At 42.0% G+C, this 17,256-nt stretch overlaps 1 protein-coding gene across 5 annotated transcripts in view; it reads right to left on the reverse strand.

Annotated features, from left to right (window-relative positions):
• Nucleotides 1–16,636, reverse strand: part of CAMSAP3 (calmodulin regulated spectrin associated protein family member 3) — a 38,415-nt gene extending 21,779 nt beyond the window's left edge. For 2 of the 5 annotated variants that reach the window (XM_058170452.1, XM_058170451.1), the window contains exons 1-2: nucleotides 16,317–16,636; nucleotides 4,755–5,020 (exon numbers count right to left, since the gene is read on the reverse strand). In XM_058170452.1, coding sequence (XP_058026435.1) covers nucleotides 4,755–5,020; nucleotides 16,317–16,464 — 414 coding nt within the window. In that variant the 5' untranslated portion in view covers nucleotides 16,465–16,636. The remainder of the gene's footprint in view (nucleotides 1–4,754; nucleotides 5,021–16,316) is intronic. The other 3 variants (XM_058170455.1, XM_058170454.1, XM_058170456.1) reach the window with 2 other exon arrangements.
• Between the last annotated feature and the right edge of the window lie 620 nt (nucleotides 16,637–17,256).

A 17,256-nucleotide genomic window follows, 5' to 3' on the forward strand; every position in this document is an offset into this window, starting at 1 on the left:
CAACTGCATTTACTTTTAGGAAAGGCAGAAAATGAATCTATACCTACAGCAACGCCTACATCTAGCACCTACTGGAAAAGTTTCTACAGTTGCAATATGATAACATGGATCCTGGTATGATAGCAGGATCCTGGTTCACCCGATATTCATACAATAGATTAGCTTAATGTAGCAACAGAATAAGATAACGAAGCTTTTTTTGCTCATACCCAATCTTTTGATTCCTACCAAAAAAGCTTTCTGTATATAGGGAAAGACTAGGCTTTATTCTTCCCTCTGCAAATCTAATTTTCCAGGAAACCTTTCTAAAAAATAGGAAACCGAATTGTCTTAAAAGTGGGAAGCATTTAATTATTTTATTCTCCCGATTGTGTGCATCTTTGAATAGTTTTGTTCAAGACAGTTTTGCTCAAAGAGCATGGGTGAAGTCAATCTATATTTCTAGCTGGTGTGACTTTATCTCATAACCCAAGTCCTAGGATGCAAACCAAGGATCAAATGAGTATGCTCTCCCTAACAAGGGGGACTCTGAACAAGTGCTTACATACATACATACATACATACATACATACATATATTTGTATGTATATATGTGTGTATATACATGTGTGTGTGTATATAGGACACAATTTCATCTTCCAGAGTTCTAGGGTTAGTTAGGGAAGTTTTTTGGAAGGAGAATAAAGGTGTTTCTGCAAGAAATGAGGAAGATTCCTCATTCCTCAATTGTTAGCAATTATACTTACCATAAAATCTGCACAGATTCTGATTATGCAAACTGAATATTGATATATATAGTGTGTATTGAAAAAGGAAATGGACAATATGGGTGTGTTAACTCTTGAATAATCTCTTGGGGAGCGAGAAAATGCCAAGGAAATAGAGATGTTGAGAAAGGTGAGGAAGAAAAGGCTGATGGGGAAAAGAGAACTGGGGTAAGAAGAAGAGGAAGGACATCATAAGGCAGATGATGTGTTTCTTATCCATGGTATATAACAAAGATTTAAATTTTACATATGTGAAACCAGCCAGATGAGTATTGTGTAAATATTTTCTCAAAACAACTTTTATACAACTCCTCTCTCTGAGGATTGTAGATCTGCACGATGAAATCCAGTACATATTTCTTCACTATTATCTCTGTTTCAGACCACAGTCTCATCCCCAATCTGGGAATTTAAGCAATATAAATCCTATCAAGACAGGTACACTGGCAGTAAGAGGGTGGTACCAAGGAAGATCTCTGTTGATTAAATGCCCACAAAACATCCAGTTGGATGCTAGGTCTTGGAACCGAACTGTTTGAGAGCAGAACATTCCTTGCCTACTGATTAAACCCAGTCCTCATAGAACTGGACTGAAACAGAAGAAAGACCCAATTTATATAATGGGAACTTTCATTTATAAGAATGTGCAAGAGAAAATTGTGAGTCAAAGATTGGATGGGTCTAACTGGCTCCTACATATGATGATACCATTCACTAACACAAGGTGAGGACTCAAAACTGGAATGTTTGAGATTTGATAAATTAATGAAAAATGGGGCAATTCATGATTATTATTCATGAAGACTATACAGTACCTCCAGTATTGCAATGGGGTACTGGTTCCTCAGAAAATAAGCAGAGAATATTATCCATTCCTGCCCAGCTTATAGATTTCAGGGGCCTCTGGTTGGATTAGAAAGGCATTTGGGTTTTATGTTTTAATCCACTAGAGCATGCAGATTCAGTGGATGCCTGGCAGCAACTAGATCTTAGAAGCCAGACCTTTGTAATCTTTTCTGAGCCAAAAAAAAAGGCACTTGAACTTTGAGCTGTATGCTAATGACAACACTCTAAAATGGGAATAGAGCCAGAACAAAGTAGGTAAGACAAGGAGGAAAAAAATCAATTTCATAGCATCTCTCTTGTATCACAATAAAAATTACAGTTCAAAAACAACTTCTGATATTGCTTTGAGGGCTGTTGCAAAATTATTTGGCCCTGAAATTGCAGCTGGTTCCTCCTCAGTAAGCAAAAATAAAGGAAGGATTACATTTGAAATTTTGAATCTCTAAGTACATTTATACCACATTCAGACTTTCCTAAGATGTTAAACACTACAGCAAAAGAACTTCAGCAGCAAAAAATAAATTCACCAGGTAATTAATAAAACCTGGGAGGAAGTTAATTGGAAGGAGGAAGAAAGCAGAAAAGGAACACCTTAAGCCTGAAGGAAAACCTGAAAACAAGTTCTCTTTTTCTTCATGGCAAAGCTGTTTTTTAACAAACCTTAAGAGATTGGATGTAAGATAACACGCACTGTAAACGACTGGTCCCCAGTTACTTCTTTGCCCCAAATGTTGGGTCTCTCTTCTCCCGGCAAGGAAAAGGCACAAAACCTAGCCCAAGCCAAACTCTTAAGGTCTGACTACATGGTAAAGACAGGATAAATGCATGAAAATGGTGACACACAGGCCAGGGGAGTAGAATAATGGCCATTTTCAACTCTCAAGTGACACATTTTGTGACACATTTTGTGACATATCTCTTTTGTGACACATTTTGCCAGCAATGAGCCAATGTGATCCCCTTCAAAGAGCTGCTGATCCACAGCTTTGTCATCCCATCTTTGAAGATGATTCCAGAATTGCAGGGCACACAAACCTCATAATCCTGAAAAAAGACACAGCTGCATTAATGAGTAACAATTTGTATTGACTTGCTTATGCTTTCCACAGCATTTATTCAGAATCAAATCCAAAGCAAAGTATTGGGGGGACAGAACTTTCTCAAAATCTCACCAGAATTGAGACTCATCCCATAATTTCTTTAAACTTCATCCACTGCTAGCCTATCTCACAACAGATAGCAAAGGAAGAAGGGCATCAGTGGTGGGATGCAACTGGTTTAATAACCAGTTCTGTGAGCATGTGTTTCCTAACACGCTTGTGCGCAGCGTTCAAAATACAGCAATTTGAAGCTCAGCTGCTTACCTTCTAAGGCAGCCCCGATAAGAACAGCGTAGGCGCGGAAATCAGCTGTGCCACGCAAATCAGCTGTGCCAGAAAGAAGGAAATATAGGACCGGATAGGGTGGGGGCGGGGCCAGCTGATCGTTGGAACTACTGGTTCCCCCAAACCAGTCTGAACCAGCAGCAGCCCACCACTGAGGGCATCCCTGAGCAGTTAATTGCAGCTCCCAGTCTTGATCAAATCCCAAAACAAAATCAATTATCAATCTGTAAGATCAACTCAGTGCTAACCAATCCTACTAGACATCTGCTGATAGGATCTCAACAGATGGAATGCTCCTTATCTCTTCCACATACTGAACACCAGCCAGAAGAATTACAATTGTTGGCACGTGGAGGTGAAGGTGGTGAACAGAAATCCCCATTCCCAAAGATGTTAGTAAGTTTTTCAGGGTGCAATCCTAGCATTGATCAGAAAACTTGAGAGAAATCACTCTTTTGGTGATACTTTGTCATCAATGATCAGGTCAAAGAAGACAATTTTAGCAATCTACAAGCTTCCAGCTTTTTCAGAATCAAGTCCTGAACATTTTGTAACTTTTATAGATGCCTTCCACTGCTGTTGTTTTCAACATCTACTCCCTTTTATTTTGTTAAAAAACAGACTTGTGGGAATTGCTAGAATGCTGCCCACATTAAACAAAACCTGAATTCTCATATATGTTCTTATTAAACAGAGGTGTTTGGTTTATCTTTTGTACATGAGGATGTACACATCTTGTCAACTCCAACCATCAAAACTATGGATTTTCACCATCCATCTTAGCCCTTAGGCATATCAGCCTTTGAAATATGGTGGCTGCAGGAAGCTGGAGCAAGATCTTCAACCCCAACAGGTACTTTAAGCCCTGGGAAAAAAAGGATTACTCCTGTGGTGGCTCTAGCCACACCTTCATGTCCCCACCCAGAAAAAGAGGAGGGAAGGGTTTCCCATGGGGCGGATGAGATCTAAGCTTCCAAAGGCCCCACCTTGAAGCTGAGGCACCACAAAGGACACTCCTGATATATTCAGCAGAGATGGGAGGAACTGTAAGGTGATTTGGGGTCTAGCCGGCATCCTTAGGGATTTTAGGATGCCGCTGAGAGGTTTCATACCTATAGGAAGAGGAACAGTTTGTTTAAAACTTTTTTTTCTCCATCCGTTTCTTAGCTTGTACCTTCCAGTTACTGGCTGTGACTGATGGGAGTTGTAGTTCTACACATCAGCAGGGCATCTACCAGAATGCCTTTGGGAGGGGTCCTTACACAAAACCATCTGCTCCAAGATCCACTGCATGCATGACTAAGGCTCCTTTGGCAGAAGCTCCATTTGGCAGGTTCTCATCAATATCACAGATGAGGCTTAAATGCCCAGATGTTATGTCTTACCTGTATAGGCCAACCCTATTCCAAATTTGAAGTACTTACTTAATAAAAAGTACTTAGCTTCTTTCTTTATGATAATGTAGCAGTGGACAGAGGAGAGACAGAACTAAGCAAAATAAAAGCAAGCTAATCCAGATTTCTGAGCTCCTGTCCCTAGACAACCCAAGAGATCTGGGTAAATTAGCAGAATTAACCCTTCAAGGAATTCTGAGTTGGTATGACTGCACTTCAGATCTCTACTATCTGCTCCAGCTAGAGATTTGGAGAACCACTCGTTCATTCATCCCACTGCATAATTTGAAGTCTCCTATCCTGCAGTACCAGATCAGAAGTTGCCTCTGGGAGCATAGCCACCTCCTTCCCTCCAGACTTACCAGCTTGATTGGTTTGTGATGCAGATCAGCTTCCTTAACAGGCTTGTCTTGAAAAGTGGGCACCAAGCCACGGTGGGCCAAGAGTTGCAGTAAGGCAGCATTATCTTTCGGGGGAAGGGTGCCGTCAGGGCCTGAAGGCAAGACCTGGCACCAGGCACGGCAGTAGACATCAGAAGACAGCAGCAGGCGGATGAGAGGAGGCTTCATATGCTCCTGTTCATATTGGTCTATATAAAAGGGCTCACGTAATTCAGCAGGGATGTGTTCTGTAAGAGAGAAGCAAGCAGTCACGCTAAAGATATCTCCCTATAAATGTGGCGCCCATGCCTAGTTGCCTTGAATGCGCCATTAGGTTTGGACCCTGCTTTAGGCGCAGTTCTGTGAGCTCCAATCAAATCCCTCCGAAACACAACAGGTTGCCAGGATAGATTATCAGCTCTCCATCTAACTCTCTTCTACAAAACTTTTTTTTTTCTTTTCTTTCTGAAGGCCTCCAGATATCTTGGGCTGCAATTTCCATCTTTTCCCTGGCTGGCTGATGAGAATGATAGATTATAAGGGATCAAAGGGAAGCTTGCTATATGAATATATGAATAAAGGCGGGAAATAATATAGATTGCACCCTTCACTGGAGTTTAGGCTTCATATACAGTGACAAGTAACCGGCATCAGAGACAAGGAAGAGCTGTGAGATGTGTTGCTATAGACCTTTCAGTGTCTACGTTATCTTCCACTGTCTCCACTGATTTGTCTCCTGGGTTACAGATAGTTAAGAGCAAGATAGTTCTGCAGAAGGCTCTTTCTGGCTTAGCTGCGAATGAAGAAAAGGAAACTGTGTACCTTCCAGTTGTAAAGCCCAGTGAGGTTTTTTAATAGAAGTTGGTTTCTTTGCTCTTCTGAGCCTGGAGTGAATGGGAATCTGACAGAAAGCTGCAATTTTGCTCAGTGCTGCACCTTAGCATTCCCAGTCAAATAAATGAGATCAAAGCATCTACTCACTGAACAAATATATGTATTCATGTACCGTACAATGCGCATTTTTGAAATATGCTTCTAGGCTCACTTTCAGTATTCTTAAATATACTATGAGGTGTGTGGTTTTTTTAAAAAAAATCCAATTTCAGTTTATTGTGGTCTTAGATCAGTACCAGTACAATGATATGTAGCTAGATTCCATCCCTGGCATAATTTTATTCCTTTACTATGTCCAGGAGTACCTCAGATCTTGATAGAGAAAGAACTCGCCTCACATCACAAAACTTTTTTTCTCCATTACAAAACTATAAAGAGATCAACAGCAACATCAAAAGAAGGAAAAGTACTGATTTTCCTAACTCTTTTATTAAGAGGGATGAACCTTGCAGTTCTCTGAGTGACAGGGAAAAGGATAAATCATTCTGTTCCTAGACCAATAACCAAGAAATCACTAATCAATATATTTTAGGGATGGAGACAGCAAAGGAAAAGATTAATGTCCATTTGTTCAGGCACAACAAGGCTTCTAGCATCCACAAAGATACATGTGTGAATGCTGGCCCAGCATTTCTAGATACAGGTGACTTGGCAACATCTGAGATTTGGAGCATCCCTGTCTTCATCTTCCTTGCAGAAGCTCTATCTGCAACAGCTTCTCATTCTTATTTAGAATGATTTCCATAAAGCAAAAAGAAATAGAGCAGAAACAGAGCAGCAAAGAAGAGAATGGCCAGATAATTACTTAGGCAATCTACTCTTAGGACTATATGATCAATATTAAATGGGATGTGGAGGGAGAGGAAAAAATGAGCTTCAAAAAAACCAGTCTCACACAAACGAGGTTGACACACAAACACCATCCCATCAAATAATAAATAATTAGAAACAACCATGGTTGTAGTATCACCTACAACATCTGATTATAGACCTGGTAAGATTTTTAGCAACCACTCCATGAAGCCACCCTACATAAAGAAAGGTTACAGAGCTATAGCTACAATGAAATAAAAGTGTTTAGGAATACTGTATCCGGTTTCTATGTACAAGTGAAGAAAGAGTCAGAACTTCAAATTTCACCTTTTAGTTTCACCTGTTTAGTTTGCAAAAGGTGTGGGTTTGCAAATAAGCCAGAGAGTGGATCAGAAAGCAGGCTCATGGATTCTTTTTCTTCTTTGAGGAATAGTGAAATTTCATTCCCCAGAGTCTTTGATACTCTTGACTGAGTATCAGAAAGCAAATCATAATTTATTACTCTGTGATAAAAAGAACTGCTAGAGCTGACATTCACATGCTCTATTGGCTACTTCCTCAAGAGGCCACGAGACTCAGGATCAGGATCTACGTGTCAGCTCCTGCCAGTAAAGCTGGCTGGGAGGGACGGGATATCTCTGAGTTAAGAGAGCAGGGAAGAAGAACAGGTGGAACAGCTTCACCAGCTGATTCAGCATCACCTGATCACAGCCACCACTGCAAACTTGGCTAAAAGCCCAGCTCCTTCTAGCTGATAGGGCAGACCTACCCTAGCTAGGAGCCCACTGCACCCCCTCCAAGGCTGCAGGGCATCCAATATTAGGAAGAGCTTGCTTGGGGCAGAAGGTATAAATTCCCCATCAAATATACTTCAGTAAATCAACAGTTCCTATATTGTTGCTACATTTTCTTGAGTCCAGCTTCAGTTTAGAAGGGAACCTCACCTTGAAATATACAAGTAAGGAAAGTAATGCTTTGATACAACATAAGAGAGGCCACAGGACAAAATGGACTCAGATTTTCCATATGAAGAACTTTATCAAACAAAGACCCACACAGGGCAAAAATTAAGTTTACAGATAATTGATTACACATCTACTGTTTCACCTTATGGCTCAATCATTTTCCAGGACAAGTTTTGTGAAAATCTTGTGACGCTTAAATCTGGTCAAGTAGATTTCTCGCTTAAGAAACCTATTATCCTCTCTGCATCTGAAATTCAAAAACCTTTCAGCAGTAAACGCTATTTATTTAGGCATGTCCAACAAGAAAGCTTTTAGGATACTCCTGCCAAAGTCTTAAACTCATAAACCAAGCCCCACTTGAGGTTGCACTAACACAAAGACACCCATTTCCTTCAAGCCAGGAAGTCCTAACGTGATTCACATCCTGGGAACTGAAGTACAGCTGCCATTGATAGAGGAGGTACCCAATTTATTGAGTAGGTTTCAGTTTCTGTACAACCCATTATCATTCAAGATGGATCCCAGATTGTCATAAGGGTGACAATTTTGCAATTGGTCACTTAGCTGATTCAGAAGGTGTGGCGCAAATAGCAAAGACTGGGAAGTAAGACCATTTTTAAATGGCTACGTTCCAAAGCAAATGTTTCTTAGAATTACCTTTGCCCTGACAGTGAACCAGTGGACGATTAGTCATAATGCCAAGTATATCAAAGCAAGGTAAGCATGCCCAATGGCCTGGTTCGCAGACAAACATCAGTCAGTTTTCTTTTTGCTCAGCTGATTATAAATCCAACAATTTTGTTTTAGTGTGAGAGCCAAGCGACTATGGCTTGCTTAACAACTCATGGCTGTAAGTCCTGACTTTGCAAACGTCCAATCAGAAGGCAGAAAACAACTTTTCTCCTGTACCTTATCTCTTCAGTACAAGTAGTCCTCAGCTTATGTCCATTTGTTTAAGAAAATCAAAAGTTATAGCAACAATGAAAAAAATGGACATATGTTCAACCCTCCAAGTTCTAGCCATGCAGCACCTCTAGGGCCATGTGGTCATGATCCAAGCACTACGGTGCCACTAGATATGACTTTCATAATGAGATGTAGACCTGCATAGCTGACGAGGCCATGGCAAGGGGAAAAAAGGACTTTGTTCTAATGAACACAGCAAGGCAAAGAGTTAAATCCTCCTCCCCTCCAAACACATACAATTTCACTGCAACAGCAGGAGATGGGAAATCTTTTCAGTCCTGAGGTTGCCAGTGGCAACAGAAAACCATCAATCTTGGGTAGGATCACTCAGAGAAATTAGAAAATTCCTCCTGGAAATGGCTATAGTTTCTCATCACAGCCATTAACAGTAGAAAACCAGGGATCTAGGCTGCTAGTAAGCAGGAAAGTGCTCAAGGGGCTTCTACAACTTCAACAGCTGCTAATTTTGCAAACACAGAACTGCAGGTAGACTTTGGTCTGTTCTTTCCTTTACTATAACTTGGATAAGGCTACTAGATTAGGTTGCAAAAATTCATTGTATGCAGCAAAGAGTGTTCTTACCTTATCTAAATCTCACTTAGGACCTTCTATTCAATTACTATCTTCAGGAGGAAATAACTCCAGCTATTACATACATACGATGTATACACAGTGGTGAGATTCAAATAATTTAACAACCGGTTCTCTGCCCTAATGATTTCTTCCAACAACCAGTTCAGCAAACTGCTCAGAAAGTTAACAACCGGTTCTCCTGAAGTGGTGCGAACTGGCTGAATCCCATCACTGTGTATACACATACTTTTATACATATCTGCACGCACAAACACAGACATGCCTGCAAGTAAAAAACTAAGTTATAGCAGAGTGAGTGAGGATGTAGCCTGGAATTTATCAGAATATTTGGAGGGGGTGGGAGATGTTGCTGGTTTTTAATATGAGAAAATACTCAAAAATATATCTATTAGCACAGCCAGCTAGTAATTTATTTATGTATGTATTTTTTACAGTCAGAGCCCACTGTCATTGTAAATATGACCAGAACAATTTAATTACAAGGAAAAAAAGATTCTTGATTATTGAAACCAAAGTTCCTAACAGAAGTTTAAAAAAAAACCAGCTATCCCTAGTCAGATGCTTTTCAGATGTGTTAGACTGTAACTTCCCCCATTTGGGTGTTTTCCAGATGTTTTGGACTACATCTCCCAGACTCCACAACCACCACATTGTCCAGGAATTCTGGCAGTTTGCAGGGCTGTGAGTGAATCAGGGAGGGAAGATACTAGGCATACAAGGACTGATGATCAATGGAACAGAAGAACAGGAAAAAGCTACAGTATTTAAAATAGCAAACAGCCTTTGCCCACAATGCATCTGAGAATCAGAGTTACTCCTATTGACACCAGAAGGTCAGTTTCATAGAGAGTTTTCATATTAGGATCCCAGGCCTGCTGAGAGACAGATAGATGAGACCAAATATCCTAAACTGTGCCACAAATATATTGAACTATATTCCCAAGGCACAGGAGTTTAATTCAAGCCAGGAAGCTGTTTTGTAAAATCATATGTAGGAATTTTAGCAAAGCAGACAGATTACAGAGAAAAACAAGCAATTTAGCCACAGTTACCTACTCCTCCCCCTTGGTCACCATTGAGGGCTACAGTCAAGGATGGGAGGCAAGCAGAAGTCTATAAAGACAAATTTAATTGACCCCAGAGATGTGCCAAATGTAAGACAGTATCCGCATCAGAGATCTGGTTGGTCATACATACTCCGTTTCATAAGGCAGAGTTTTGCCGAATGAGATTAAAGGTCTATGCAGAGCAGCACCAGATTTCTGCACAATAAATAACCATATGCCTAGAAGCAGGAGATAAGGGCAATGGCATCTTCCTATTTATGTATCTCAGTAATCTCATTATAAGCACAGAACTATCATGCAGCCATGATGCCAAACAACCACTAAAATCTTCGTCACTCATAAATCCATCTTATTTCATTTTTAAAAACACTAAAGTTGTAAGGTACAAAACATTTTCAAGCACTAATTTGAGCGTAAAATAGTTTTGAGATCAGAATCCTTTTCCAAAACTAGAAGTCCTATAGAGTCAGAATAACTTGAATTTGAAATTTTTATACAACCTAAGAAGGCCTCGTTTTATTTTCCAGTAATAATTTTCTACTTTAATTGGTTATCAAGGAGTATTTTCTATTCTGTTCCAAGGTTTCCTTTATTCATAGTGGTATTACTATGAAGGCTATCATACTGCAAAAGCATTATTATGCCCATTGCTAGTTCCACACTGAGCAATTTGACACAAAAATAGTGTAGACCACTTTTTTGAAAGAAAACTGTGAAATCTTTCAGTCACTATGAAGAAAACAAACTAATCTTATTTTGCAGAAGCAAGAGAATAAGTAACCAAAGGGTTGATTGTCAGCTTCTGGAGTGGAAAAACAATCAAGGAAAGAAGTTTCAGAATGATCTTCCTTTCCCACTGCAGCTGGTAAGACGGAGCAAAACTCAGGTATTTTTCTACCTGTGATACATTTATTGCTAGCCAAGAACAGATCAGGGCCTTTTTTTCTACCAACAATCTCTGGACTTTCCAGTTTGTAGACTGAAGAGAAAGTGCTTACATAGAAAATTCAGCCATTCAAGTCCAATATACAGTTAAGTCAGCAAGAGGCAAGTGAGGCAATAAGAAAGGAAAGCCTCTGAGGCAGAATGAACCTAAAGGCAGGTTCTACAACTAAAAAGCTGTAACTTCTTACTTTGTGAAAAGATATATATGTAGATAGATAGATAGATAGATAGATAGATAGATAGATAGATAGATAGATAGATAGATAGATAGATAGACAGACAGACAGACAGACAGACAGACAGACAGACATAGAGGTATGTGTGTGTTTGTGTGTGTCCTCAATCTCAATTTTAAGCCAAGTACTTTTTAAGCTAATAAAATATTGTTCAGCTTCTGAAGCCACAATGACAAATGCAACCCTCTAAAGACCTCCAAATCACAGTGCAAGTCAGCAGCCTTCTCAAAACTGCTGCAGGAATCATTACTACATCAGCCATGCAGTCACTACTATAATAATTAAGGAGTGATATGCATCCTTATAGTCTAAAAGAGACCTTTTCTGATAGAAAACCATCACCAACTTTGGTAGGAGAAGTTCAGTGCCTTTAACAGTGTCTCATGGGATCCTACATGAGAATATAATTAAGACAATAATAATAATAGAGGAGGATATAAGTTCCAAGCATCCATGGCTGAGTTAAAAAGACCAGGAAGAGTTTGGAAAAATACCAGGAGACAAGGCAAGTGTTCAGTCAAGCTACCGTGGCAAGCACTTTCCTGAAAATTCAATGCATAATGTCCAATCTTGACATAACAAGGCAAATTCACCAAAAGATCGATCAAGGACTTGATTCGATGTGAGAATATTCGACAAGGGGAACCATATAGTGTTGAAAGGGAATAAGAACAATAGTTTTTCAGTATGCATTTTCTCAGTGCATCTTCCTCATAATAAACCTCAGATGTTCAATAAATTGATCAAACAGCTATGCAGGAAAGCTGGGCATATGGTTAAAAGAACCTAGCTCCTAATCAACTATACTCCCAAATGTTAAAGAATCAAGGAAAAAACAAAGCCACTAACAGTCTTTTTGGAGAAATCTTTAAAAAATACAGCAGACAAGAAAAAGGCAGCAGTTGTTGCTGTATTTATCAAAAAAAGACACAGACCACAGAAAATTAATTTAGTTTCTACTGTTGAAATATTCAAAAAACATTTACTAACAAAACCTTTAAGCATGAAGAAGAAAATAGAATTAACATCATTTTTCAAGACTCAATGAATATTATAATTTAGCAAGCAGGTTCCATGGAAAACTTCTATAGAATTTCAACGGACATTTTAAGACTTCCATAAAATAAAATATCATATGTAAATTAGTAAATTTTGAGCAATAAAAACTAAATTGTTACTTAAAATCTGGGAGCTTGGTATCATAAAAGTTTGCATGGCAAGTGATTCTGATCTAAGAAGCACTGAGGTGGAGATAATTCAATACCATGATAGTTGAGAAATTTGGAGATTGTGGTCCCAGCATATTTAGAGGACAACATATTTGTTTAGACCAGGGGTCTCCAACCTTGATCCCTTTAAGACTTGTGGACTTCAACTCCCAGAGTCCCTCAGCCAGCAAAGTCCACAAGTCTTAAAGGGACCAAGGTTGGAGACCTCTGGTTTAGACCATCTCCATGTGCCTTTTGATGCTGATGAGAATCTATACTGCAGCCCAAGGCATACAGTTACAGCATACAATTAAGTTAGATCTGTATTCATGTTTCTTTACATTTTTTTAAAAAAACCTGAGTACACTAATAAATACCTTAACAATTTTTTACATCAGTGTAATGAGTCAGCAGTGTGATGTTACTTTAAACAGGATTCCACTAGAGACAGCAAGGAATAAAAAGAGGTCTAGTTAATTTAAATAAAAATGACATTGGCTGAAATGGATAATCATAAACATGTTTATATATAGACCAACTGTCTTTCTGTTCTTTTCTCACCAGCTTCATATTAGGTTTCCTGCACATCTCATTTGCAAGCATACACTTTAAATAGGGCAATTTTGCTCAACTGCAAAACTACTTGATAGTTTGGAGATGGACTGGATAAAAGCTAGGTGGAGTTAATTTTTCTCTTTGCATTCCATTTCTCGTCAGCAAATTACACCATAATATCATTTTATATTCCTATATTATCAAGAAATAGCTGGTCCAGTGAAGAATATGTTTGTAATATTGGATTGGATTAAAGTGCTAACGTTCAGTCTATCTGTTTTATCCAGAGGATGACAATACCAAAATTGTGGTAACAGAGTTGCAAAACTCAACCCCATCCAATTAGTCAGCCAGACAAACAATTGAAATTTTGGGTCAATTTCTGCTGGTCATTTTTGATCCAGTCACTTCCACCCATGTCTTCTCCCATTCTTGCCCATCCCTTTGCAAAAATCCTTCAAAAGTTCCAAGCTGTGATCTAACATACAAGGGCCGAAATATGTCCAAGAAGTTAATCTCAGCATGCTACCTTAATTTACATAATTATAGCCAACTTTCTCATTTATACAACAGCAGTCTTAGCCAGGAAACCTGTCAGGGGATAGCTAGTTTACAGGGAAAGCATCAGTCCCAGGATGGGTAAATCAAGTAGGTCTAACCCATAGGAATAATTACATTTGTATCAATTGGATTGTGCCAGAGATGGAGACATTCCTGGGGAGAATCTGGGCCTATTTCTTGAATCATCATTATAAATAATCACTCCAGAATTACTTTTACATATAGATGAGAAAAAGTGCAGACAAAAATATTTCTGATGATGTAACATGCATTAGATACAAGGTGTCTGATGAAATTACTTGCTAATACTTATGTTAAAAAAGGATGTTAAATTTTGTTTTATTTCACTGCACCTTCAGTTATGTATATCCTCCAAATACCCTGCTTTGAACTATTGATGACTCTCGCCAGCAGCCAATTTCTGGGACAGCTGGTAACTGTGCCATGTTTATTTTGAGGTTATAGCACAATGAGTGGTTGCACTCAGAAGGACTTGACTCCCAGACTGGTCAGTACTTTAAGTCTCTGCCAATCCCAGGAAACACATTTTCCACTTTTCACTGAACTCCGAACCCAGCACTAGTTTAGCAAGCCTGATTATTCTGGCCTCAGTCCAAGGCAAATGACAAGTCTCTCTCCCTTCCATCACAGTGTGATGTTAGTGTGTCATCCAGATGACAAGGAAGGTAGGGACAAGGGGAACCTGTTTCACTTGGGTTTGACCAGATATATAGACTAATTCCAAAGATGGAAACTGGTCTCCCAATTCAACCCTTGTGAGGATATTCACAGACACACAGACATGGAATTTCCAAAAGTGTTACAATTACTCTACTCTTTTCTTCTTGTTGCTCCATGGAATAGTTGTTGCATCTCACTCAGAGGAGGTCATGATTCCAGGAGTTGAGGAGAAAACAGCTTCTGGGCACAAAGGACCCAAGAGGAGAAAAATTATTAACTGACTCACAAGCCATTTTCCTGCTCCCAGGCTGGCCTGAATCCCAGCAGGACTCAAACCCTATTATGCTATTTCTAGGTCAACAGCCTCAGGAATGCCCCTCATTCACATACACATACACACAAACACAAATACATACACAGAGACATCAGGAGGAAGGTACCCTGATTGGAGTTTCACTGGTGACAGGAAGCACCTCATATACTTTATATATTAAGTTTGACAATCCTCAAAATTAAACAGTACTTCACATGCCATTTATGGTTCAAAGGAGCCCACTATCACTTTCTGCAATCACACTGTGAGAGCTGTGAAATGGGTCTTCAGGAGGGATTGATGGGTAGGAATCCAATGTCCAAGGGGTCCCCTCTTTGGGGTGGTGAGTTTTTGTTTTTTGTTTTGGGAAATCGAGAGGATGAAAGGATGACATCACGAGAGGGAAGCAAAATCTAGGTTATCAAGAACTGGAGAGAAGTGACCATGACGCCCACTTTCCTGGAGGAACAGCAAGGATGTTAATCCCACTAGGGATTTTCCGCTACCCCTCCTTTCCCCTTCATTGTGCACGGCCAATTTGCAAATCCTCACAGAACATTAATTCCAGGCCCAGCAGAGACAAAGGGAACCGCAGCTAGAGCCCAGGGGGTTGCCTGGGTGCAAAGTCTGCCGCCTGGCACTGCCAGAGGACCGAAGAGGACCATGCTAAGAGGCAGTGGCCTTTCCATTGCACTTGTTTAGACACCCCGCGAAGGCACTAGCAAAGAATCAAGCACTCATTACGTCCTTTTCGCTCATAAAAACTAATGAACTGGGGGGGGGGGCTGAAGCAATATAGCTGAAGCTCGTAGCATCCTTTTCCCCAAAGAATCTGCCATTGCCGAACAAAGGTAAACACCAACATTGCCTTCCTGTTCAAGGATCTGTCGGTGCCACCAACTAGGGTGGGGCAGCCATGATACCATCAGGCCTGGAGAACGTGGTCCTTGGGGTGCTCAACCAAGCGAGTGTTGCTAAGCCTTTGATCTTCACCTAGCAGCCTGCTAGTCCTGCAGAAGATTAGGCTATAACAAAAGCCAACACAAAGCTACAGTAAAAGGCATTGGAGCGACTGAGAAGGGAAAGAGGGAGGAGGGCAGTGTAGGACAGAAGCTGCGGTAGACATGGCAAAATGCCCCCACCCAGCGCCACCCCAGCCCCCTCGCATGCCTCTTACTACCCTCATCACCCAGACCTCTCCTCCCTCCAGTCTGGGAAAAGCAAAACACCTGTTTGGTGAGAAGATAGGAAGTAATCCTCCTAGGCGCAAGGCGACCCCAACTGCGGGCTCTGCCAGCCCCACCCGGACCCACTATCTGGTTGAGAAGGCGCAAGCCAGCTGAGCTCATTGTTAGCGCCGAAAAGGGGGTGGGATGGGTGGGGGGGTGGAAGGAACATTGCCAAAGCCCATTGCCATCGCACCCCTGAACAGATGTGACCAGGTGGGGCATCCCTGAAGCCGGCAGAGAGGAGGGCGAGGCTGACACATTCATTCTCCCAGCCGCCGCCAAGCAGAGGGAGAAAGAAACTGCGGCTCAAATGAAAAAAAACAAAAAAACAACAACCCCGGAGTCAATAAGCTGCCAGAGAGAAAGACACGGAGAGAAAGAAAGATCGGGTCACAATAGAGTCCCGGGGGAGGTAATCCCCTCTCCCCCACCGCCTTCTCTAGGAAAAAGAAAACGGAGGGCATCGGCCAACCCCAGACCAGCCCACCCACCCCCCTCCGCATGCCACCGGCCGTACCTGCACCGCCGTAGGCTTTGGCGAGCACCCAGGCCAAGCTGGCAGCGCTCCGCGCCCGAGGGAAATCATACTGATCCAAAGGCTTGATCTCGGGCACCAGGAAACTCTTCCTCATGGCCGCGGCAGCTGCTGGAGCAGCGGCAACCATGGCCCCACCACCGGGAAACCGAAGTGGACACGGCCTGGTGTGGCGGCGACGGCGGCGGCTAGGGCGACAGCAACGGAGACTAAGCTGGCGGCGGTGGCCCCAGCCGAGCGCATCCCCGTCCGGGGTTTTTTTTTCTTTCTCCCTCCCCTCCAGCTCCAGGTGCGAGCGGCCGCCCAGTCGTCCCAGTTTTTCCCGCCCCCCTCCCCTCCGCTGCCACGTGATCGAGGCCGTCAATCAAGGCGGTGGGGAGGAGTTTCCAGACAGGTAATTTGCCCGAGGCAAAAGGAGGCGCTGGGTCTATGTGGGTTGGGTGGATTTGAAGCCGCAGCCCGGGGTGGGTGAGGCGCGTGCGCGCCTTGCACCAAGCAGGCTGGGGTGGGGGGAGGAGGAGGAGAGGTGGGGGGGGGGTGCGCTTGGAGTCCATTGAGCGTTTGTGCCAGAGCTCTCCCGGCGGTGGGGAAGGAGGGAGGGAGGGAGGGAGGGAGGGAGAGGACAAAAAACGAGATCGGGATTTCCCTCTCTTCTTCCCTCCCCCTTTCTAGCTATATAGGCTGGAGGCGGCTACGGCAGTCCTCCTGCTGGAGAGAGAGACATACACACAAAGGAACCGCAGCCCGGGCTGGAGCAAGCGCGCGCGTGCTCGCTCTTTTCGTATGCACACCTCCACCATGTTAGCAAGCGGGCGGGCGGGCGCGCGGGCGGGCGGGCGGACGTGAATGACCCTCCCCCGAAGAAAGACGAGTTCTCCCTTGGAGCGTACCCCAACCCAACCCGGACCTTTGCTCATTTCCG

The sequence above is a fragment of the Ahaetulla prasina genome, chromosome 2, assembly GCF_028640845.1.
Source record: "Ahaetulla prasina isolate Xishuangbanna chromosome 2, ASM2864084v1, whole genome shotgun sequence".
Lineage (NCBI taxonomy): Eukaryota > Metazoa > Chordata > Lepidosauria > Squamata > Colubridae > Ahaetulla > Ahaetulla prasina.